The sequence below is a fragment of the Takifugu rubripes genome, chromosome 2, assembly GCF_901000725.2.
Source record: "Takifugu rubripes chromosome 2, fTakRub1.2, whole genome shotgun sequence".
Lineage (NCBI taxonomy): Eukaryota > Metazoa > Chordata > Actinopteri > Tetraodontiformes > Tetraodontidae > Takifugu > Takifugu rubripes.
The window spans coordinates 13942685-13966886 of record NC_042286.1 but is presented as its reverse complement, the minus strand read 5'-3'; the positions used below and the strand labels follow the sequence as shown (position 1 = coordinate 13966886).

The 24202-nt window shown below is 46.9% G+C and overlaps 1 protein-coding gene across 1 annotated transcript; it reads left to right on the top strand.

The window, feature by feature from the left end:
* The first annotated feature begins 229 nt into the window (after positions 1-229).
* On the top strand, positions 230-23948 carry mark3a (MAP/microtubule affinity-regulating kinase 3a). Its single transcript, XM_029828192.1, is given in 19 exon segments — positions 230-837; positions 3333-3515; positions 3960-4013; positions 7722-7770; positions 8331-8396; positions 9885-9955; positions 10581-10637; positions 11305-11541; positions 11651-11770; positions 12882-12981; positions 14459-14571; positions 14688-14835; positions 15253-15308; positions 15310-15471; positions 15659-15762; positions 17895-18167; positions 18636-18662; positions 22133-22177; positions 23139-23948. Coding segments are annotated over 19 exon segments (2262 nt in total). The 5' UTR covers positions 230-786; the 3' UTR covers positions 23485-23948.
* Positions 23949-24202: the final 254 nt, after the last annotated feature.

The following is a 24202-nucleotide window of genomic DNA, read 5'->3' as shown; positions in this document are numbered from 1 at the left end:
TAAACATGCAACAAAATGGCCAATTTAAATGTGACAGTCGAAAGATCAATCTCACATGTGTTTTTGTTTAACTCCTATTTTTTTAATGCCATCTATAAATGATAACAGTCGCTTCCACCTCGAGTTTTGTTTCCCCGGAAAGCAACAGTTGGTTGTCAAACCGCGGCTTGCGAAGCTCTAAAGTCTGAGCTTGACACGGGTCCGTGAACGCGTCTTAATCCAGCCCAGCCGCTCCAGCCGCTCAGTAGCCATTTTGGTCCCACCTAAACCAGACGGAGCAGCTTCACTTTGGGCCGTCGGAGATGGAAGAAACCGAGTCGACGGCGAGTATTTCAGCCACCAGAACCATTTGAATCCTCCAACAAACATCCAGCCGTGAGCCTCGGCGCCAGGACTTGCTTCTTGACAGAGTTAAATGAGTAGCATTGTAACGCTGAGCGAATTTTTGGGAGCCCCATAACTACACTTGAGTTCGATTGACTGGACCGAAACCCAGACGGACAGTGATTTTGCTTTCCTGCCGAGTTTGAGCACAGACTAGAATGGTTTAATACGTGCCATGTAAAGAGGTAGCACATTAATTTGCTGTTTGCAGAGGATATTTTATGTTCGGCTGCCCGACACTAACACGTCCGGTCTGGTTTGAACATTGTCACGATCCATGCTGAAACTGTTTCCCCCGGAGAGAGCTGCAAAGCCATATTCTGCATTTTGGTCGCACTGAGGACGATTCTGGGTGGATTTTTGGACAACAGACGGTGACTGTTGGAAGAGGAAACGGGAAAGATGTCAACAAAAACTCCTTTACCGACGGTCAACGAAAAGGTGACGGAAAGTGTAAGTAGAAAGGCTTGTTTTATAGCTAGCTGCACTTTGGATTGTGCTTTAAACAAACCGGAATTGCTGCATTGTGACTGCGTATATTCGATATAAATTACAGCCGGGTATTGGTGTTTCGCTCCAATTTTAATCTTGAAAGCTAAACCTTCTACTTTGTTAATCATAAACAAGCCTAAGCACATCCGGTCGTGTTACCTTTTTGCTGTTAAGATTGATTGCGTAAAGAACACCAAGTGTTATTTGTGCATCAAGTTTTGCTGTAATTCTAGAGATATATTCGGGATATTTAGGCCCAACGACGAACATAACTACAGTACTTTGACTGCTGTTTCTGGCAGGCAACAGTAGACTCTGTTCTGGCCCCCTATTGGCTTTTCCAGCTGTCAATCAAAGGTTTCAGCCGTTCAGCTTCCAAATATGGACGTGTTTAGCCCCGCCCTCCCGTGTCTAACAGAACATCCTGCTCAAGTAACTCTCGCCAAGCGCTACAACAACGTGACTTATGTGACTTCCGGCCGAGATTTTCAGATTAAGAGTTTTCTTTTTAACTTTGGAAACGGATCATGACCCAGACTGTTTTTTTTCTCCGTAAAATTATTGGGTTATTGTATAAACAATGCATGCAATGCGAGTCTTTTCTAATCTAAGTTACTCTAAAGTCATTTTTAGTCATTGAGGACAATAGAAGCAAACCTAGTTTTATTATCAATTTTTTTATATAATAAGGCCCAACAGTAAAAGTAAGTTTGTGTTGTATCCAAACTTGATACAGCAGGAAGAGTCCTCTCATTATAATCATGCTTATGGTCATGTGCATTGAGTGAATTGTATATTTTGACCCTTGTGTGTTACCTTTTTTGATTTGTATCACGCCGAAGTGCAGCTATCTTTATGTCCATTGAGTTGTGTCTTTCACCCAGCTCATTCAGTGGTACAACGTGGACCTCATGACATGTCTGCAGGAGACAAGTTTTATCCAGCACAAAGGAAACATTGAGGCTGCTCACGTGTGCCAAAGCTATTGATCCCTGCAGGCAGAAATGGGTGTTGAAGGAGCTCCGTAATCAAACCAAAGCAGCTGGAAAAGCCTGTGTGTAACCAGTCAGTGGATCGGATGATGATATATCCACCCTTAATTGAGGATCGTTGTCTATTACTAGAGCCAATATTTATCCTTTATTTTTGTCAGGACTCGCCAGCTGCAGGCATTAACTGACTCTTATTCTGAAGGAGTGTGTCCTGGTTTCCGGGACATTTCCTCCAGTAGCAGCTTGATCAGCTCGTTGCTTGATTCCCCCCTCCCTCCCTCCCTCTCCGGTCTCTTAGTGGTTATCTGGGCTCAGAGTTAGGGAAAATCTGGTGTTGTGGGATTTTCTATGGGCATCATCAGCAGGGCCGAGCATTTTCCTGTTGAAACATGACGGGCACGCAGGCAGCCAGGAGACACCGCAGCTTTGTGAGTAACCACGGAAAAGGAAACGGCACATTAAGAGCAGCAGCTTTTTCATCTCTTTAACTTTCAGGAAGTATTGACTTGGAAAACACATTGGTTTTGCGACCTTATCGTTACCAGAATTAACAAAGACTTGTTTTTGTTGCTGTGTCAGTTTCTAATGGTAACCTTATTCTCCTTTGTGATGCTTTATCGCTTCTTGAAGTTCTCAAATACTCTTGGAGGTTGATTGTGATTTGTTGCATTTGTTAATGGCTGTTTTCTCTCAAAAACATGGAAAAAAAACAGGAAATTTGATGGCTGCAAAGATTCTCTGCTCAGATTTGAAATTGAGGAGAATATTAAGATATGTTTTGGAATTGCCTTGAAATTTAGTATTCACGGATGTTTTTTTATCCTCATTTAGTCAGTGGGGTCAGTTGGGTTTGTGGATGGGGGGGGGGGGGGTTGGGGCAGAGCTGGGTGGGGCAGAGGGTCCCATCACTGTTAATGCCATAAAGTCGATGCCGTGGCCACGCCAAATATCTGTCAAATAATGCCGTACACATTTTTATGACCCGTCGGGACACGGAGGGATGCTTTTGACAGCAGCACCCAAAGAAATCAATAGCTGAATTGTGCTGCTGCCAGAGGGGAGCACAACAAAATCAGACCAGCAGTTTGGCTGCAGTTTAAAACCCAGGATGCAACAGTTATTCTGGGTTTATTCTTTTGCCTTTTCACACTTTCAAACTGAAGTAGCTAAACCATGCTGGAGGGGAAGCTAATGGGAGTGATGCCAATGGAGAAAAGGGGTCACACGCGTTCACTTAAGCCCTCAGTTACTTGTGAACGTGACTTTCATTAAAGCGTGAGTCAGGATAATGCTTCGCAATGCATGCTGGGATGCCGTGTGTTTATCAGAGCGGGCGAGGTAAACATGCAGACGCACAACATGCACGCCTCCATGTTTTGATTAAATGCACGACTATACAGACGTGACAATGCAATGTCAGAGGTGGAGAAAACTTGTTTAAATCCTTCTTGTCTCGGTCCACAGCACACGACGCACACTAATGGCCGCCAGGAGATCGGAACGCGCTCCGCCAGGACCGGCGTCCGATCCCGGAGCTCCGAGGAGCCGCAGCAGCCTCACGTGGGCAACTACCGGCTGCTCAAGACCATCGGAAAGGGCAACTTTGCCAAGGTCAAGCTGGCTCGGCACATCCTCACAGGCAGAGAGGTGAGCCACGTGCACGGACGTGCACTGATGTACCCATCTGTGCCTTTTTGATATCCTGGTTTTGCAAAAACAGCCGAACGGAAGACGCTTCCATCGTAGACCCGTTTCCTCGGTCGTCGCCGCGTCTCTTTCTCGTACAAACGGAGAGTTCAGTCATTTCCACGGCATCATCAGCAGAGGGTGACGGCTCCATGTCCTCCGCTGTTGGTGCTGCTAGCGGATCCGTTTGGTCACAGCAGAGAGGCAGCCAGGTGACATCGCGTCACAGCCACAGGAAACGCTCATGTGGAGGCGGACTCTCCAAGCTAGCGCTAATCGCTAAAACCACTGAAGCATTAAACACGTTTTTCTTTTAAATTAAAACCCTGCGGTCGCCCCACACACAACAACCTCTATTCATCTGGTGCGGTTTCAGTTTCACTTGTCTTTTTTTTCTCTCCACAGGTGGCAATAAAGATAATAGACAAGACCCAGCTGAACCCAAACAGCCTTCAGAAGGTAATTCGCCTCCTCCTCGGCGTCCTGCTGGGCTGAGTTCCTTTATAAATCCATCAGGCACAGCAGATTGGGTATTAATTGTGCAAACAGGAAGCAAAGCATGCTGGGACTGAGTTCATGTTCCAGTATGCTGCAGCCTGGACAGCTTGTTTAAACTGTAACAGGCGGCCGAAGGGACCGACTGGTTTGTGTGACTGTTGAATTAATGCAGGAGCACAGTTTGCTTATTTTATCCACATGAATTTAAAAGTTTGCCTCGCGTCTGGTTGTCTTTTTTCCACTTTCATGGCATCACTGAACTTGGTAGCGTTTTTCCCCCCCTTGTTAAATCAGCCAACTCCAAAAAAAGAGTGTATATGTTGTGGGGGGGGGGGGGGGGTCTTTTTTAAATGCAAATTGAGGAACACTCCCCTGAACAGCAGTTTCACCGAGCTGCCTTTAATCCTGCTGCTGTTATCTGCGTGTGTGATCACACTCGTTAGCAGCAGAGATGTCTGATCAGTACATTCGGGCTCCCTCCCCGGTCTGGAAGAGTTTCTGGGAAGTGCGGCTGGTATCGACCCGGCCGCTGCAGCTCATCAGAACGGAGGTGCTGGTGGGGATGGTGTGTGGAGCCGACTCCCCTTCGCCCCACGCCTCTGCCTGTCACTCTGCTCAGCGATCGGCTCGTGGTTTTCCATCAGTTTTTCCAAAGCTCCATTGATTCTGGCTTTTGTATCTTGGAGGCCCGGGCCCTCTGGTGCTGGCTGTGACACGGCTGACAGAAAAACACTGAGTCATGACAGCGGCGTGCACACAAACACAAAGCGTGTGGCTTTTGTCCACCGGCTGTGTTGTTTTTACCTTCCCGCTTTGTCACAACCAAGGGGCGACTTTGAGGAATTTGTCAGGTTGTTTTTCCGGTTCCTCACGTGGATTTTACATTTCCTTCTCATGTTTATTTTAGGTGCGTGAAAATGCTCAGGCTTGAAGTGATTGGCACATGAAAAGTCTCCTCTGGCTCTCGTGGTTCTATTCATAGACTACCTGTTATATTTCTGTCCAAGGAAATCCTGACATGGATTCGGTTGGTGACGGATTTTAGGGAACTGTGGTAATTGATGGGAAAGGAACAGTTGGCTCCTGCTTCCGTTCTCTGCTGAGGGATATTCATGAGGTGCATTTGACTGTTTATTAATCTATTCATGGAGTTCCCATTGTAATCTACCTCTGAAGCCTCCAAACTTCCATCACAGGACTCGGTTCTTCTCCTCACGCTCCAGAATTCTGCTCCTGTTGAGCCTTTCTCAGTCTGTTTCTGACTTGTTTACATCTTTTCAGAAGAAATGCCCTTTAAAACTTGTAACTCAGCCTCCCTGGATCATTTCTCCCCATCCTTTCTCCCACCGAGCCGCCGCCGCTATCTGGGCGGGCCCATATCAGACCCGGCACCACTGTGTCCCAACCTCTTGCATAACTGGAAGAACTGGCAACCAGCTGATAGTTTTTTTTTGGGGGGGGGGGGGGGGTTTATTGTCCCTTAAACCTTAAATGTTCCTTTGGAGCTTCTGTCTCTGATATTTTAGAGGAGCTGAATGGACGTCCTCATCTGTCCTCTGTCCCCTGGACCAGCTGAGGTGGTTGTTCAGGTCAAAGTTCAGTGGGAGTGTGACGCGTGGAGTCCTGATTAAATGTAAACATGAATGCCTTGGATAACATCCTCCCTTTTCCTCAGCTTCTTTATTAAGTGGTGTCTAGCCCGACTCATCATTCTTCTCCAGCAGCAACCATAAAATCTTCCAGAAAGGGACAAAGCGTCTGTGCAAAGAGTCCAAAATGTGTTTCCCGATGGGAAATTTTATATTTGAATTGAATCCTTTTCAGAATATAAGCGGATATTCCTTAATGTCACCAATCACATATGAAAACGCCACTGAATCGGAGTTAACAGGATTGTTTTTCACTCATCCTGTTGGGTTTCCAGGGATGATTTAAATCATCCTGAGAGTCTGGAACACATCAATGGTAGATGTGTGCTGGACACACAAACCCAGTATGGTTTTGTCCTTCATGGTTTGTCCAATACTGAAGTTAAAAATCTTCCTTAAATCAAAAACATTCCCTTATAACAGCAATAAGGGAACATTTGTGACATCATCGCTTCTTCTGTGGCCACATAACTTAAAAGGAGTCAAAGTTTTCAGCGAGCTGCTCTGAACTTTGTGTAATTGGAGCAGTTAAATTAAACCGGAGTCGTAATTTCATCCAGATGTGGACAGAAACGTGCTGAATTTCAGAGAGGCCAAATAACTGCTGGAGGAGCCGCTGTAACTGCGGCTGTAATCAGATTTCATCTCTAACTCAGCGGAATGAAATGTGCCCCAGAACAGGCAGGAAATCGCATCATGGTTCCATAGGATTTAGTCCCCAGCCCCCGTGGTGGCGAGCCTTCCACCCTTTGGACTATTGACGCTCCGCTGCTGGTGTGACTGTGTCGTCTGGTCTGGAGGCGCTCTGTATTGATCACAAGATGGATTAGCTGCGCATCATGGCAGTGTTCTGGCTGGACAAGCACGCCTTTGTGGCTTAAACCTGCATTATGAGTGGAATCATCTGCCTCCCACGTGTGTGTCCCCCCCCCCCACACACACACACCTGATCAAGTGTTCCTATATAACGTGACCACGGTGTCACCGTGTGTGTGTGAGGCTCAGACAGACGTTGGCCCGAGGACTTCCTCAATCATTGTCTTGTTCAGGCTTTATTTATTGTTTCATCACTTCTTTAATAACTGACAGCTTTTTCTAACTGTTGCCGGAGCAACGACACCGTCTCCCTCAGTCTCCTAAAAGTGGGTTGACGACTGGAGGTCGGACAAATGAATTGCGCTGTAACGAGGTGGGATTATCTGACGTTTGTCCTCCCAGATTATGGCGGAGGGTGGAGGCTGCTCGGTCACTCCATGAACTTGACCGCCTGCCTTCAAGGTCGAGCGGCTTTCGGAGCGTGAACGCAGCCGTTCTATGGATCTCTGGTGCGTTCGTCAGCGTGGATTTTACAGTTTGTCCATCACGCAGTCGAGCGTCAGGCGGCGGCTGCTCCTACCTCATTAAAGTTTGACGGCCTTTTATATTTCATGGCGGTGATGGAGGGGGAGAAGGAGTTGTAATTAACAGCGAATGAATCATTAATGAGGGTGAAGAGGCCGGCTTCTCCTCCTCCTCCTGCAGATTTACGGAAGGTGCTGCTTTGCTAATTGTCAGGAAAATGATGTGAAAGCTGAAGACGATCAGCGAACGTGTGTCGGGGACTCGTCTGGAATTGGCAGGGGCCTTTTTTATTTTAATAAACCACTTCACAGGGTTCCTTTAGTGTTTCACAGGTCCAATTGTGATGGTTTGAATGGCTCAAATAACCAGTTTAATTATCCTTTCTGAAGAATATGTAAAATACTCGTACATAACGTGAGAAATGTCAGAAAATCAAGTTCACCTTCATTTACCCTCTTTATGTTAATGTTCATCTATGTGCCCATTTTAAAAATGGAATAAACTAATATTCATCTGTGATCGATATTCAGTAGTTTACTGTCAAACTTTGCTTCTGTCCTGGTTCATATTGACTGAATTGATCGTGGAGCAACTGAAGTTAATGATTGAATATTGTTGGGTCAAAGGTTAAATAGTCCTGTTGGATCTTAATTACTAATACTTTCTTTTTCCCTTTCAGCTCTTTAGAGAAGTTAGAATAATGAAGATCCTGAATCATCCCAATATTGGTAAGAAGCTTTCTGTTGGATTAACGATGCTGTTTTCTGATGCTGAAACATGTTCCAAAATTTGCATCTGATGCACATAATACATATTGAAATCCACAGGAGAAACGGAACCCTTTGATATAAACGGTTACATCAGCCCGCTAAAGGGCTCAAAATGTGGGAGCGTCGGTATTTAAATGAATCGGGTTTGTATATGTTGCAGATGGGATTCCCCAGAAATGACTGCAGCGCTCCGCTGTGTGTCGGCCACAGTTGCAGAAATGTGATTATAATTACAGGAATAATTGGCAACACTTTAGAAAGCCCAAGCACGCTCCCGCGCCGCGGCGCTCCGCTCTCTTGCCGTCTTCCATCCCACCTTGTCTATATTTAGCCGTGCAGCCCTCGGCCGCTCATCACACACTCTTTCCTATCCAAACGCTGCAGTTAAGAGGAAAACTGCTTCTGGGCTGTGCAGCAGATATGGAGCGCTGCGAAAAGAACGCTCCCAACAACATTTGAACATCTACTGAACCTTGTAACTGTCTATAATCCGTCCATCCCTGCCTCTTTGATTTCAGTCAAACTCTTTGAAGTGATCGAGACTGAGAGGACACTTTACCTGGTGATGGAGTACGCCAGTGGAGGTGAGACGGGCGCTGCCTGGTGAATGTTTCTGGTCACATCAGCTCTGAATGGATAAACACCTGCCACTGCTGCACAAGACAAAGTTTACTCTCTCTGTACAGTCGGTTTATTACTATCAAAACATGTTATTGTAGTATAAAGTGTGTGTTCCAGTATAAACTCACTCCTGATTTATCATGTGGATCAAGCCCATAAAACCTCCTGAATTCTTGCTATAAACAGAAGTGAAGATGTCAGAAATTGTCCAGAGAATTACGCCTGAGCTGGGATGATGAGACAAATCATTACTTGCTGCCAGCAGATTCGGCTGCTTCACCCCCCCCCCCAAAACAATGTCCACGTCCCCCGAGAGCATTTTGGATAAACTGTGACAGCTGCTCAGATGATGTGAATCTGGGAGAAACACGTCCAGGAACCGTTTGCAATGAGGTTCCAACATTCTGGGCAAGCTTCCTGTGGCCTCCTGGAATTACTGGTAACCATTTAAAAAAAAAAAAGGTTTTCCTTCTCCAAATGTGAGAGTTTCAGAATTTCATCAGCAGTGATCCCTTTGGTGGAAGGCTTTGCATAATTCCAGCAGGAATGCAGCCACATGGACACAGGACCCAAATGTCACATCTAAACATTGATTTCTTGGAAAGGTCGAGCTCGGAAGGCCCAGACGTGCCGAGATGACTTACTGCAGACCCGCCTGCCAAGGAGCAAATCGCATTACCACCGAGAGGACGGCTCTCTGATCATAGGCCAATTGTGTTAGGGGCAAATCTAATTGGTTCACAATTGATTTTGATTTTTATGCTAGAACAGAACATTTAAGACGCCATCTTACACTTTTAATAACAGGTGTTGTACCTGTTTGTGCAGTTTAGTAAGGTGGAGTTTAGGAAACTGGTGTGTGTGTTTTGTTCTTTGCAGATCCCAAACTGAAATATGAAAACCTGTTCTTTTCGTAGCTGTGCTTCTTTTGACATGAGCCGTTTTTATCGTTCCCATGAACACGGCGTGCCCTTTGGCTCTGATACGACGTGTTCGCTGGCGTGTTCTGTCTTTAGCAGATGAGTCAGAGTGCAGAGCTGCATTGTTGCTTTCCTGGAACTGTGAAGTATAGAAACGTCCCCTCTGACCGCCTCTGCAGGTCGGTGCTGAGCGAGCGCGTAGGGACGGACGGTTTGGGGGGGGGGAAGGAGCAGGCTGTTGAAACGGTTGCCTGCTATTTTGTGTAGTTCCCCCTGTCAATTAGCAGAGAGAACGTGCTCCCGTTTGGCAGGAATAGTTGGGAGGGAAGAGTCTGAGCAGCAGATTTGTGCCTGCAGGAGCTGCAGCTCTGCTCCAGTACGCTGGACAAGCCCCCTCCAACCATGCACATGGGGGACGGTGCAGCCCAGATGTGTCCAAAACTTATTTTTAAACTCGTTTTCCGGCGTGTGCCCCTCACCGTTCACTTCAAATGTTTGCATTTTCTCATTCAGCCTCTTTGTGTTTTGCAGGAGAAGTGTTTGACTACCTGGTCGCACATGGAAGAATGAAGGAAAAAGAGGCCAGGGCTAAATTTAGACAGGTACCCCGCAGCGCTCTGGTTTCACACCTCTGTCCTTTGGCCTGCTTCTGTGTCTGCAATCTACTGACTGATGACAACTATCCAAACCTGCTCCTTTCATCCTCTCGCCAGCTGTTGCATGCACTGTCAGGAGTCATTTAAAGTCGTTTGACATGGTGCTGAACAAACGCGCCGCCGGTTTATATTAGGAACCTCTAGAGATGCTCTGCAGGATCACAGATCAATAATCCTTTTGAGACGCAGAAGCCAAATTTCCTTTTGGAAGCCAGAAAAGCACCAACCTTGATGAACAAAGCCCCCATGTGAAGTGCTCAGTTGTCTAAACTGATGAGAAGATGAAGCTGCCGGCGAACTCGTCGCATCACGTATCGAGGTCACTGCAAAACGGTTAAAATAACAACAAACAAACTGACACGTGTATATTTCTGGAACCTGGTGACTGCGTCACAGCTGCTCTCTCCAGTTAGTGCAGGCTGTTACCTGTGTGACAGATGTAGTCCGACTGCTCTCTCTAAACCCCCCTGAGCTCCTCAGCCCCACCTGCCTCCCGCTTTATCTTTTCCCCTCGGTATCGACCACATCCTCAATCGCCGAAACGATCAGCATTTGTCTGTTTTCCTTGCAGATCGTATCGGCGGTGCAGTATTGTCACCAGAAGCACATCGTTCACCGAGACCTGAAGGTGGGTTGTGAGAAATGTGATTGACGTTCGGCCGTGACTGAAGCTTCAGCGCAGGAAGGAAGCGCTTGTCTCAGAGGGGAGACGCGTCCCTGTGTGGGGGCTGACTCTGGGAAATGTAGGCAGCAACCAGGAAGTTTAGACCTCAAATCAATAATAATAGTTTAATAGTTCTGCCCTTTCTTGACGTTCCTCTCACGTGAAGCGGTGGCGTCGCACCACAGTTGCTCTGTGGAAGGGACGAGCGCTCACGTGTTGTGCACCACATCCCTGCTCCTCTGTGCAGCCGTGGTGTGCTTCCACTACTCGGAGTGTAAATATTGATGCGTCTGTATTTTTAACTCGGGAGTCACTCGCCTCCGAGAACACGAGTGCCTCTGTGCGCCTGAACTGTTTTCTGGTGTTCAGCATCATGAATGATCCATGAGGATGGAGATGTGAGAGCAGCCGCTACTTTAGGCCCCATTTGTCTTTGAGGACAGGTGTGAACCCCCCCCCCCCCCCCTTAATTTACTTGTAATTGTTTCTTGGCTGTGGCTCAGGAATTGGTTAGACTATCCAGTTTAACAGTAGCTTTTATGAATTTATACTAAAATGTTCGCTCCAACATGCATAGTGAGTGTAGCTGAACCTCAGATCAACTTTATCTGATCCTCCCTCTTGTTCTCAGGCTGAAAACCTTCTGCTGGATGCAGACATGAACATCAAGATAGCAGATTTTGGCTTCAGTAATGAGTTCACACTGGGCAACAAGCTGGACACGTTCTGTGGTTCGCCGCCTTACGCTGCGCCGGAGCTCTTTCAGGGAAAGAAGTACGACGGGCCGGAAGTGGACGTCTGGAGTCTGGGGGTCATCCTGTACACACTGGTCAGCGGCTCGCTCCCTTTTGATGGGCAGAACCTCAAGGTAGAACCGAGGGGACTGCAGACAGCTGCCCCCCCCCCGTTCGATAGGCACAAATGTGAATGGTTGCGTGTTGAAGTGCTGCACCAACGGCCTGATGGTCTGTCTGCAGGAGCTACGGGAGCGTGTGCTCAGAGGAAAGTACAGAATCCCCTTCTACATGTCCACAGACTGCGAGAACTTGCTCAAGCGCTTCCTGGTGCTCAACCCGTCCAAGCGGGGCACTCTCGAGGTGAGGGAGGACGCAGAAAATGTAAATATACCCAATTTCTTATCAATCACCCCCCTGCCCGCACTGTCACCACCACCACCTGGAAATGCCACCCACCCTGCAGCCCTCCATCAATCCCCATCTTCACATCTGCTCTCCCCCCCCCCCCCACCATCATGGTCCCTGTGTGCAGCGACTCGATCGAGCATCCTGGTCAACTCCACATCACCCATTTTGATTTTGACATGTTTTTTAAAATTTTTGCTTTGTTCTTTACATTTACCAGTTGAAGGTTACTGATAATCAGCAACACCTTCGTTATTAAGAAAAAAAATCTGTTAAAGAGAAGCTAGGTAGAAAAGTAGTGTTATTGTTTCCATAGCAACAGTGGCATTTGTGAGCTGATGCTTACCGCCGAGTTAGTGGCCTGCAAATTACAGCTATAATTTAACACATTATAGTTTTATTTGGATGATAAATATTTAGACGTTTCGTTTCCTCTTGAAAGCAGCTGCGCTGACTAAAATAGTCGTGTTTGTGTGGAGAGGAAAACATCCTGCCTATTATTAACACCGGCACATGTTACACTTGCAGTTAAGTCATGATGCCACTGCAGAGAATAAGATTGAACAGTTATTATTTTTCTCCCGTTGACTCGCTAATTAAAAGCATGTGTTACATGTGCTGTGAGAGTTGCCTGTAGTGGCAGCACAGCTGTCCTAGAATACCGCCTGAGATCTGGTTATATCAGAGCATGAGCACCAATAATTAGTTTGGCTGTCCTTGGTAAAACCCCAGAGAGCTATTGATCAGCTGCAAATTGAAACTAGGGGTGCAAACAGACGAGATGAGATGTGGCAGTGATACCATTACGGTTATTACCAGTGATATAACATACAGGGCGAGCAGGTTCCTGCATCTGTCTGCTTGATTTAAACGGTTTATGGTTGTCGCAGCCCACTTCAAAGCCCCACAACTAACTTACCTTCTACTCCTGCTATCGACGTTGTCAGATGCACACAGGCTAATTGTCTGAGCGGAATAGATGTGTCCTCTGCAAGTGAGGGAAATTCAGTGTCAAGAACACCAGCCCGACCTTTAAGTTTTCTCCCTTTCGCTTTATTTTTTGCAGCAAATTATGAAGGATCGATGGATCAACACAGGATTTGAGGAGGACGAGCTGAAGCCTTACACCGAGCCAGAGCTGGACATCACAGACCAGAAGAGAATAGGTACCGACACGGCAAACACGGGTGCCTCTGATGTAACGGCTCCATTCTCCCATCAGAGGGAAACGTGCGCCGCCGTTTGAGTTTGCGTTGAGCTTAATGGCCGCTGAGCCTGTGATCTCCTGTTGTGTAAGAGAAGTGTGAAGGCTTCAAAGCAGTCGCCTGCATTTGTTCGGGTCCGGATGCTGCCTGATATTTGTCGGGATCGTCTCTGCAGATTCCTACGTGTTCCTACGTTCTGCTCATGTCAGTTCTGCAGAGCTTTTTAACAAAAGATGAAACCCAGAAATGAATAAATAAAGATAAGTGATGGTGCTGCTGCGTGCACGCAGTGAGGAAGGAGAGCGAAGCCCCCCCCCATCGTGCCCTAGATGAAAGCTGCCAAAGAGGGGGAGCTCTTACATAAGAGCAGCTGAGGTTGGCTGCCGCTACACATGCGCCTGTGCAAACTCCCGGTTACGCAGCTGGTGCAAGAAAACCGGCACTCGGTCCAGGCGAGGATTCCCTGAGTTCTGAATAATTCACGCAGCCGTTATGCAACACTTTATTTAGAGGTAAAGGGAGGACAAAATCGGCATCAGTCTGATTTTTATTCTTGAACAAAAAGGATTAGATGAACACAACTGGCATGAATAAGCCAGAGAAAATGTAAAACCATCTCCCTAACCCTAACCAGCAGACCATCATCAATAATGGCGTCACAACAGATTTCAGCGATGGAAGCAGTGAAAATCTGTTGGTCTGCTTCAAGGACGCGTATTTTATTAGAAACTAACATTTGCTAAAAATACAGACCCGCTCTGCTGCTCGCTGACGTCTCTAAAAACCAAGAGAAGCTGCTCCTGCTCGCAGCTGAGAGGAGCTTTAGGCTGCACAAGAGATAATTAGTGTAAAATTTCAAGACTCGGTGTGTAAAGAGTCTCTAAATGAGTTGAGAGTCGACTCTTCTGACCACTGACGGAGAGCTTAAATATGTCAGTGATGCACCTCAGCAGCTGCTGCTGCCTTCAGAAATACATGTGCTTTGATTATGAAGCTGTTCAGCAAAGTCTATTAACAGGGAGCTTTGGGAGGAAAGCTTTCACACACACACACACACGGATAAATGATTTAAACACAACATTCGGCTGATGTCTCAGAACAAACGTTTCTTCACTCCTCGACTTCCTGCTCACAGTTGGTGGAGGCCGAACTAATTCACACATCTTTCTAATTCACACGTGATTCTGGTTCATCGTGTCATCGAGCTTCTGCAGGAAGGCCTGAGCAGCACACATGAAATATTCAGAACCTGCCATATGCTGGTGGATGTCTCTTCTTCTCTTTTGACATTCAATTAAAACTTTACTTGAAGTATAAATTAAAAATGACTTTGCCAATGAAATGTTGGATGCCGCCAGTGAATGTAAAACTAGAAGCAGCATGATAATAAATTCATACGTGCACGTCACATCTGTAACGGCTGTTGCTACTTGTGCAGATGTGATGGTGGGAATGGGCTACAACCTGGAGGATATCCAGGACTCTCTGGCCAAGATGAAGTATGATGAGATCACAGCCACCTACCTGCTGCTGGGCAGGAAGGCCTCTGAGGTAAGACCTTTACCCCCCAGCGTAGAATCCTGAGGAATCCATAAAAATACGTGAACAGGGTTAGGAAGAGGATGTTTCTGCCAGTTTAGTGATGGTCTCGTGTTGTTTCCTCCCAGCTGGAGCCCACTGAGTCGGCCTCTAGCAGCAACTTATCTCTGGCCAAACCGAGACCCAACAGCGAGCTGAACGGCCAGTCGCCGACCCACATCAAAGTCCAGAGGAGCATTTCCTCCAGTCACAAACAGAGACGCTACAGCGAGCAAGGTGACCATCTCGGGTTTATCACTTGGCTCTCATGAGTACGAAGTCCGCACACTTCTGATGCAGCTGGTCAGTGTTCATAAAAGTGGTTCAATGTCCTCGGTCAGATGATGGAGATGCAGCTGAGTGCTGTGAACACACACACACACACACACACACACACACCCCTATATTTAGGCTATTTGTTGAACTCATCTAACCACAGGAATGGTGGTATAAATATGACCGCAGGTTTGACCATTTTGGACCTTTTTAAAAGGTAACCAACTTCACTGATGTTACTATGGCGTCTTGCTGCTGTCATCAGTCCTGGGTCAGCGCCACATGCACCTCGTCTCGTCCGAGACAAAAACAATCTCCGTGCCAGAAGAGCCAACGGCACCTTTGAGTCATCGTCACTCTTGTGTTGTTTTTGTGCAGTTGGTCAGAACGTTCCTCCAGGAATGGCTCACCCAAAGAGGAGTCAGACCTCGACAGGCGGACAACAGCGCCAAGGAAGAAGGCGGCGTGCAGCTCCGTAAGCCCGGCACCCCGGGGAGCCGAGGTGCCCCTCCCTCCAGCCCTCTGCTGGGCAACGCCAACAACCCCAACAAGGCCGACATCCCAGACCGCAGGAAAGGTGTCGCCACCGGCCCGAGCGTGAGTGACTGCACCAGTGACCTCCATCGTTACTCTGCTGTCCTGGAGACATTCGGGGTCCAGGATTTTTATTTGGATTTGTGCCATTGTTGTGGTTTAAGCTGAGGATCGGAGGTTTCCTCATGTTAGCCACCGATGGGATACAGGCATCGACACATGGGTTTAATATGGGTTTGTTGCTCTGCAGAATAACCCGGCATCTGCAGGTATGACCAGGAGGAACACGTACGTGTGCAGCGACCGAAACAACGCGGATCGACTCTCCGTCATCCCCAACGGGAAGGAGAACAGGTGAGACGGAGGTCTGGGTTGAGCCGAGTCGTCATTTCAAAGTTCTCTGTGCATTTTTGTCAAATCTGATTTAAAACAAAAAGAACCCCGGCATGTTTACTTTTTTTTAACTATAACAATCAACTTTATACCATTTTCTTGGATGCAGAAATCTCCTACACAAATTTTTAAAGCTTTTTCTGAACGTTCAGATCGGGATCAGTCGGCACCAAAACGGGATCCAAGAAAAGATTTCCTGTTTCATTTCCGTATCTTCTTTCTTTCTGTTGTACTTTCCTCTCTCCTCATAATCTGATTTGTCATTTCTGCCTGTGTGTTTGTGGTTTTCGGGGCTGGGGTTTTTGGGTTTTTTTTGACGATGGCATGAACAGCATGACTGAGATGGCTTGTGCCACTAGCCCGTCTTCTGCCTTTGCGGCCGCCGCGTTCGGTGCCTCTTCCAGCTCGGTGCGACTGAGGTATCAAACCGTCGGCCCCTTGTATGTTAACCAGACAGGCTGGGCCACGCTGCCCCAATCCTACTACGCTCTGGACTACTGCTCGCCCAAGTAAGACGGCAGGGCCTCCACTCTCCCCCGTCCGTCTCCTCTCATGTCTCAGCCCCTCTCTGGCCCCACGCTAACCCACACATCCAGCCAGCTTCACACTCCGTAACCCCACAGCTCAACCATGGATGTCAAAGCTGTATCTGTTGTCAGAGTCTGAAATCTGTGTTCACCAGGAACAAACGGCTCCCTCCACCTGTTTGTGCCCTCAGCAACATCCAACTTCCTCTCAGGAACTAAACAGGAGATCACAGCGCTTCACGATCCAGTCAGCCAATCACAGCCCTTAGTCTCATTGGCCTCATTATCTTTAATTTCCCTGCTGTTGGTACCTACTGGCTTTGATTTGAGACTCTGATAAAAGTGTAGGTACACTGAGAAAAATATGTATCCTCACACCAAGTCAGGCTTTGATGAGGAAGCGAGTTGTGTGTGATGATATTTTTCCACGATCAGGAGCATCTAATCTGTCGCCTCTGAACCTTTTGCAGTAACAAACTGTTGCAGCTCTGCTCCTGACCTCTGCTCCATCCTCTGACCCCCTCCCCCCCTCCCCCAAGCTCTTCCTTCTGGATCCTTTGACGTCCAAAACGACTGACTGAGCTCTGCTCACCGGCTCCCCCTGCTGTCCCGGCATCCTCAGACCATCATCTGTTGTGTTTAATAAGGACACGGCTCACTCTTCTCATTTTAGACTTTAGATGGCTTGATGCTCAGGCTGGGAAATTGTCTCCGTCAAAAGCTCTTTAGCTGGTGAATTCATGCAGTTTATACTTGTGGTTTGGTCTTTCACACTCGTGATCCCGGATCCACATTGGTCCCTGTGTATAGATGCTAAAGTAAAAAAAAGATTCACATGGATGATATAATCCTCCTTGGATGACCTGACGATGATCTCTAGTAACCAACATTTTGTAGTTTCTTCCCTTTCTGGTGGACTGAGTCTCATTCTCTCCTTTCTGCTCCATGTTTTAACATTTTGTTCAACATTCACAGACAACTTGTAGCCTGAATCCACCAGCTAATCAGATCATTTGGTTAATTTCCAGCTCATTAGACGTCTAACATGCAGGATTCATTTAGCTGCATCCATGGCAGGAACAAATGTTAAGATCAGCCATTTAAAAGCTAAGGAGGAACTATTGAGGTTTTTCCATTGCAGTCTAGTTTTATCCACGTAAAATCTGTCAGTCGGCGCGTTTCCACTGCAGGAACCCCCCCTGGAGGACCATTTACAGGAACTTTTTTTATCGAAAAGTGCCAAAACGAGCTCCATTTTTAAGACGCCTTCTCTTAAACTAAACTGGCTCCTTTCATGTGACATGTCATTAAATGGAACCTCGTGAGGGGGTCCCACCCTGCAGTGAAAACACGACCATCAAGTGGGCCCAGTAAGAACTGTTCCAGTAAGGTTCCTGCCCCCAGTATTTACCAGGAACTTTGCAGTGGAAATGCGCCCACAGCCTATTCCCACGTTTGGGAAGCCGAACCTGAACGACAGCGATAAATCTGCAGTGGAGAAACTATCAAGCAGTGTTCTGCAGCGAGCTTTAGCTCCTAACGTGTCTCCTTCCTCCTCCACCGCAGCAGCGTTGCTGTTTCTCCCAGCGCCCAGAGGAATCCAGTGGCGTCGATCCACAGCATCGCCAACGCCACCACGCCGGACCGCCTGCGTTTCCCACGAGGCACCGCCAGCCGCAGCACCTTCCACGGCGGGCACCTGAGAGACCGGCGCACCGCCACATACAACGGGCCGCCGGCCTCACCCACTCTCTCCCACGATGCCACCCCCCTGTCACAGACTCGCAGCCGTGGAACCAGCAACCTTTTCTCCAAACTGACCTCCAAACTCACCCGCAGGTATGAGACAGTCGACCTCTGCTCAGATTAACAAGCAAAGTCATTAATTTTCCTCAAAACGATACAACAATATTGTCTCCTGTCCATATTAGAATCCAGCTGTTAGTTTCACTCTTGTGACCCGTTTAACCTGTCGCTGCCTTGATCTCCGCCACAGACTCTTAGTGGATTTATACTCTCGTTACCTGAAGTTTGACCAATATCAAATTAATGATGAAACCATTTCTCAGTATGGAAAGTCTGTAACGGTGGCAGCCAGGCCAGCGACATCTCTCCTGAACCGACCGACTGAAAATGAGCTCCTGAAATCCTTTGATCATTAAACATTGGATCTTCCCTTTTCAGTGTGGATGATTCCAATGGCCACATTTATGTTCACTCATTCACACTCCTCACACACCTTCTCTCCTTCCTCCTCTCATTCCTCCTTCCCCATTTTCACTGTTTCTTTGTCTGATTCTGTTGTAGAAACATGTCATTCAGGTTTACCAAAAGGTAGGACTCCTGAACTGCTTTTCGCTGTGTAAAGAGAGAAAAATATCACTGAACAACTTCTCCTCTGAGAGGACGAACACGCAGGGCTGCCGCCACTTAACTAACGCTGCTTAGCGGAGCAAAAACAAGTATATTTACACACAGTCAAGTTTTGAAAAAGGTTAATGTTATATTTTCTTGCCAAGAGTTGGACTCAGTCTGGACGTAAAGATGGACGACACGCGTCGAATCCCTGGAGAGCAGGAAGGAAGGGGGTGCAGTTCCCCGCTTCGGCCACCAGGGGCGGGCTTCTTGATCTGGCCGCATTCTTGTCCTCCATCTTTGTGTACAGTCTATTGTTGGACATTAAAATGGATGCCACAGATATCAGTTTAGTCAATACAAAGCTGGTTCAGTCAGTAAACCTGCTAAACATGTGACTGGCTGTTAAACTGCCTGGTTTATTGGTGGTCTGTGCTGGTCTGAGCTGTTAATGGGAGCTGGATAAGACAGAATTGGTTTTGAATTCAAGCTTTCAAACCTTCTGGACTGTTTCCTCCTTTTGACTAGTTGCCAACTCTTGTCAAGAATTCGAAAACAGATCTATTTAGCTATTATTCAGTGATTATTCTCGGTGGTGGTTGTGTGTAAATGTACCGGCTGTGGTCGGTCCGAGTGGCAAATGAATGATTGTGAGAGGAAATCGCAGCTCCTTTAACAATCAGTCATTGGAACACTTTAACAAAACAGCTTGTTACTAATCGATAATGGCTTGCATGAGGTTGCTTCTTCCAGCTTGTGGTTGTTTTTTTTCTCACCGCGACGGTCGTAAACGCCCGACTCTGCAGTTTAGATGGAGCCTTGAATGATTTCTGCTGCTTCTCTTCTGTGTGATTTCCTGTAACTGTCAGATGGGAGGAAACCTCACGAGATGAGATGATCCTCTTCAGAACGCAGACCTGTCGTGTTTGTGCTTCACGTGTGCATCGTTTCTGTTCGTGCATGGACCTTCTCTCTCAACTTGGGAGTCATTTCAGATATTTTCATTTTGGTTTTGTTGCTTCCGCAGCAGATTTGTGGGAGCCTTTCTGGGCTTTGATTCTTTGAGAGCAGTTTGAGGCCTTCCAGCCCTCGTGCAGCCGCTCTTCCGCGCTTCTTTGATTTGAGCCGGTGCTTTTTGCTCCTGGGTGCTTGTAGCATGTGCAGCAGTCCTTCGTTTGCTACGGCATCGTTAGCTGGATCCTGCTGTACGATGACCGGGGAGTCAAAAAGCTCAGCAGTTGCTCCTCTTTTGGCGTAGAAGATCCTTTTATAAGTCGCACAGACGGGAAATCCCACTCGCTGTCGGTAATAACTTTACAAAGTAAACACATAAAAACAAGCACACTTTTATCTGGACTAACCAGAAATTACCGCTGTCGCTTCAATTGGGGGAGGAAGGGAGAAAATAAAACTCTCCCAAGACAAGTTTATTCCAAAAGTAGAATTCTGTGGTCCAACTGGAACAGATCAGTGTCGGCTGTGGCCTCTCAGAACAGCCAAGGTCCATTTTGGTCCTCGCAGGTCGCCGTCCGAGGCTCGGCAGCGCCCCCTGGTGTCTGAGTAGAGCTACAACATCCTCCATCATGAGTGTCATCACTGATGTCTGCAGCAAGAAAAACACGCTCGCGGGGTATCAAACCAGTCAGGAGTGGAGCTGAATATGTTCCTAAATGAGGGTTTTTCTCAAACAGTAAATTAAAGGAAGGAAACTGCTTCACTGGGATGGAAACAATAACACAATATTTGGTGTGAAGGTCTTTCCCGACTGGTCTCCTTCAGCATTTCCCTTCTAGCTTTTCAGTTATTAACAGGAAGCTGAAAGGGCTCCATGAAGCAGGTTAATTGGCCTCCAGCAGTCTGACCCGCGTGCTTGTATCGTGCGCTAACTTCCTGTGTTGCACTTGGTAAACCTGAAAACATGCCCAGCGTAGACGCTCAATTTAAATGACTTCACCAACGCCGTTCACCCATTTTGGCTCGTTTGATAAGCGTCTCCTGTGTTTTCCTCCTTCACGCCCCCCCCCCCCACCCCCCGTCCCATCTCTGTCCTCTTGGTCCACACGGGACGCCTTAGCTCATCCCACCTCCCTCCCCCTGCAGCTCATGTCTTTTCTTTCCTAACCTTCCTGTTCGTTTTAACCTCTTTGCTGCTCTTCCTCTCCTGCCCAGGGTCACTATTGACCCGGCCAAACGGCAGACAGCTAAATCAGGGCCTGCCGTCCCTTCCACCCAGGGAGGAAAGACCCTTAGTAAGTCCTCTGCCCTCCATCTCTGCTGCCACATCTTTCATTCTCTTCCTTTTCACCTTCATCGGTTTTTCTTTTCCTTTTCTGTCCTCATGTCACACATCTGCAATATTCTGTCCCTCTTTCTTTTTCTCTCATGTGTCCGTGCAGAAAATTGGCATCTTTTTATTCCAGAATCCCGTTTTTTCTTTCAGATTCAGCAGCAGAAGATATAGAGAGTTGTAGGAAGATGAAGATCTAGAGTAAGGGGCTGCTCGATTTCTCTCAGATGGGAGTCTTAAGTGTCAGTTTTCTGTGGCGGGACTCACCCCCCCACCCCACCCCTCCACCCCCCTCCACCCCTCCTCCCTTTCTCACCCTGTCGGTCTCTGAGCAGCAGGACCTGCTGCCAGTCCTGTCTGTCCACGTGTCCTCTGGTTGTCGACTCTGTCGGGGAGTCTGGACTCTCCTCCTCCGCCCTCTGTGTTTTTCCTCTTCACTGGGCTGGAGCTGCATGCTGGACCCCTGTCGGGGGAACAGGGGTCTAACGGAGAGCCCGTACTGGTTCAGGGCCTGGGTTCTTGTCTCGTCCGTTTCTTGTTGTCATGGTAATCGGAATGCAGTTTCCAACTTCCAGATAAAAACACGTCACACCTGCAGCAGCTAGAACAGGTTCAAGTGCTTCGTCATTCCAGCAAGGACGGAGAATAGACCATAATAGCCGACGGTCTTCATCGTCGGTGCGAATCACACAGTTCCTTCCTGGAAGTTGTGGTCGTCATGGAAACAGAGTGGGCAACAGAACCCGTTAAGCACTTTTAGTGTAAAAGCAGCTCCTGTGGCTCCTGAAGGTCCAGAACAGAGACTTGAGTATCCAGAACTCGCCTCAGATGTTGGACCTTTTTAAGGTGGTCGGGATTCTCGAAGCTTCTCAAACATTCCGATCGAGCGAATCTTGTTGCTCTGAATGTGAAAGCAGGATTTCCGGTCCCGTCCTGACTCTCGTCCCATCAGCCGTCTTTCATCACTTTGAGCTCATCCGATTTCACCGTTTTCTCTTAGCGAGAAGCAGAATCTTTCACTTCCTGGTATTTTTGTCTCCTTTTATTTTCGGTGGTGGTTTCACATCTGTCATATCTTGTTTATATTAAAGTAACTGCAGTAAAAAAATGTACAATCCACATCTATTTTGTTCTCTTTGTCCTCCTGTCTGACGCACCTCAGAGTCTCAACCGAGTTTGAGAGAAACGGGAGACTTGAGGGCTCAAGGTGAGGCCCCCCCCCCTTCAGTGTAGGCTTCAGATTGTCCTGGAAGAGCTCCACCTGCTTCCATAAGATGACAGCTCTGCTTTCTGTGTGTGTGTGCGTGTGTGTGTGTGGTGTGCGTGTCCCCTTTGAGCGTTGTGGCTTGTGCAGTTGCATGTCAGCGATGCTGCTCTGCTAGCATGTTCTCCATGTTCTCTCCATGTTCCTTAATCAGATCTAATCAGCATCAGTCTTGTTTTCAAAATCCTCAATTCTTCTCCAGTTTGCTGTGAACTTCTATGTTTTTCCCCCATCTGTTAATTGTAACAAACGATGTACAAATAAAGTTTGATTTGAATCGGAATAATTAAAATTGACAGTTTTAATATGTTAATATTGAACATTTCTGTTCAAAGTCGTTTCCAGAGATTCGAAATCAAGCTTTCCATTTCATAATTTGAGTGATTTATATAAATAACATTTGACTTGACAATAAATTAACAAGACTCCCTAAAGAGAAGCGATAACTTTAATCTGAGGATTCTGGAAATAATTCTGATTGAACCGATAAATTTAACGTTCTGATTCCCGAGGATTGAACTGGGGCCAGAACGTGTCCTGATGAGGGACTGATGTTGAAAAATCTAAAGGAATATTTTAATTTTGGTTGAGATGTTCTGCTGTTGCTGCGTCTTCAAGAAAAAATTTGACTGTAAGAGAATTCTCTTTTATTTTTTTTTAATGTTACATATTTGATTTCTAACAACCAGGCTGCATTTATGATGTTGATGCTAAGCTAACTAGCAGTGGCTGTTTGACTCGGCAACAGTGATGAACAAAATCTCCCAAAAAGCAAATAATTCCTTTAGTGTCTGTCTCTGCTTTGGCGCCGCAGGACGATAATCTGGCTGTTGAAACACTTTTAGAATATCAAACAAACTAAGTCTCCGCTGCTAATTTAACAAAATATCTCTCCCGCCAACAGTCGCCATGTACCTGGGGATCAAAAAGGGGAAAGTAAAGACGGTAAACCCCGCTCCCTCAGATTCACTTGGAGTATGAGGACCACCAGCTCCATGGAGCCCTGCGACATCATGAGGGAGATTCGCAAGGTGCTCGACGCCAACAACTGCGACTACGAACAACAAGAGAGTTTCCTGCTTCTTTGCGTCCACGGAGACGGGCGCGCCGAAAACCTGGTCCAGTGGGAGATGGAGGTCTGCAAGCTTCCCCGTCTCTCTCTCAACGGCGTCAGGTTCAAGCGGATATCCGGATCATCCATCGCTTTCAAGAACATTGCTTCCAAAGTTGCCAACGAGTTAAAACTATGAGCAAAAGGGTTTAAAGTACATATATACAGTATAGAAGTATTTAAGCTGTACAATCATCCAAGTAGCAGTTTCCAAATGTCTCCTTTTTTAAAAAAACAAATTACAGAGTATGTATTGAATATTATAATGTATAGATTAAGGCTTTCAGCAATAATCACTATTGCCTACTAATATCTCAGTCTCTTCTGGCCTCAGCGGCTCAATATTAACAAGTTGAATATGATTTGTCATGCTGTGAATGTGGACAAAAAAAACATTTCTAGTCTTATTTATTTTTTCCCTCCTGGATACAGATTACGTAGCGTTTTGTTTTCAGTGTAAATATTGTATCGTACTTTGAAGATGGCTTCACTGCAATACTTTTTTTTTTTCTTTTGTATTTCTTTAGAGATGGCGGCTTGTCTGTAAACGCCCACACGGTTTAAAAGGGTCACTCGTCTCGATTAAAGTGTCTGTCAACTTGATTTTGTCCTTCCTCGCTGATCATTTCACTAGACGAGGTTGTTGTTTATACCTGGCGCCAGCAGGTGGCGCCACCGGCGCGGATGTGCCGAAATAGGGTTGGTACGACCTTCTTACAATTCCCGCCAAAATTCCCGCCACAGCACAAACGCGCGAAAATTTCATACACAAAGGCAGACGGAAAATGACTTGAATTATTTTTTGCTTCAAATTTCTGCTAAACTAATATTCAAAAAGGAAATTTCGCCTTTCACCA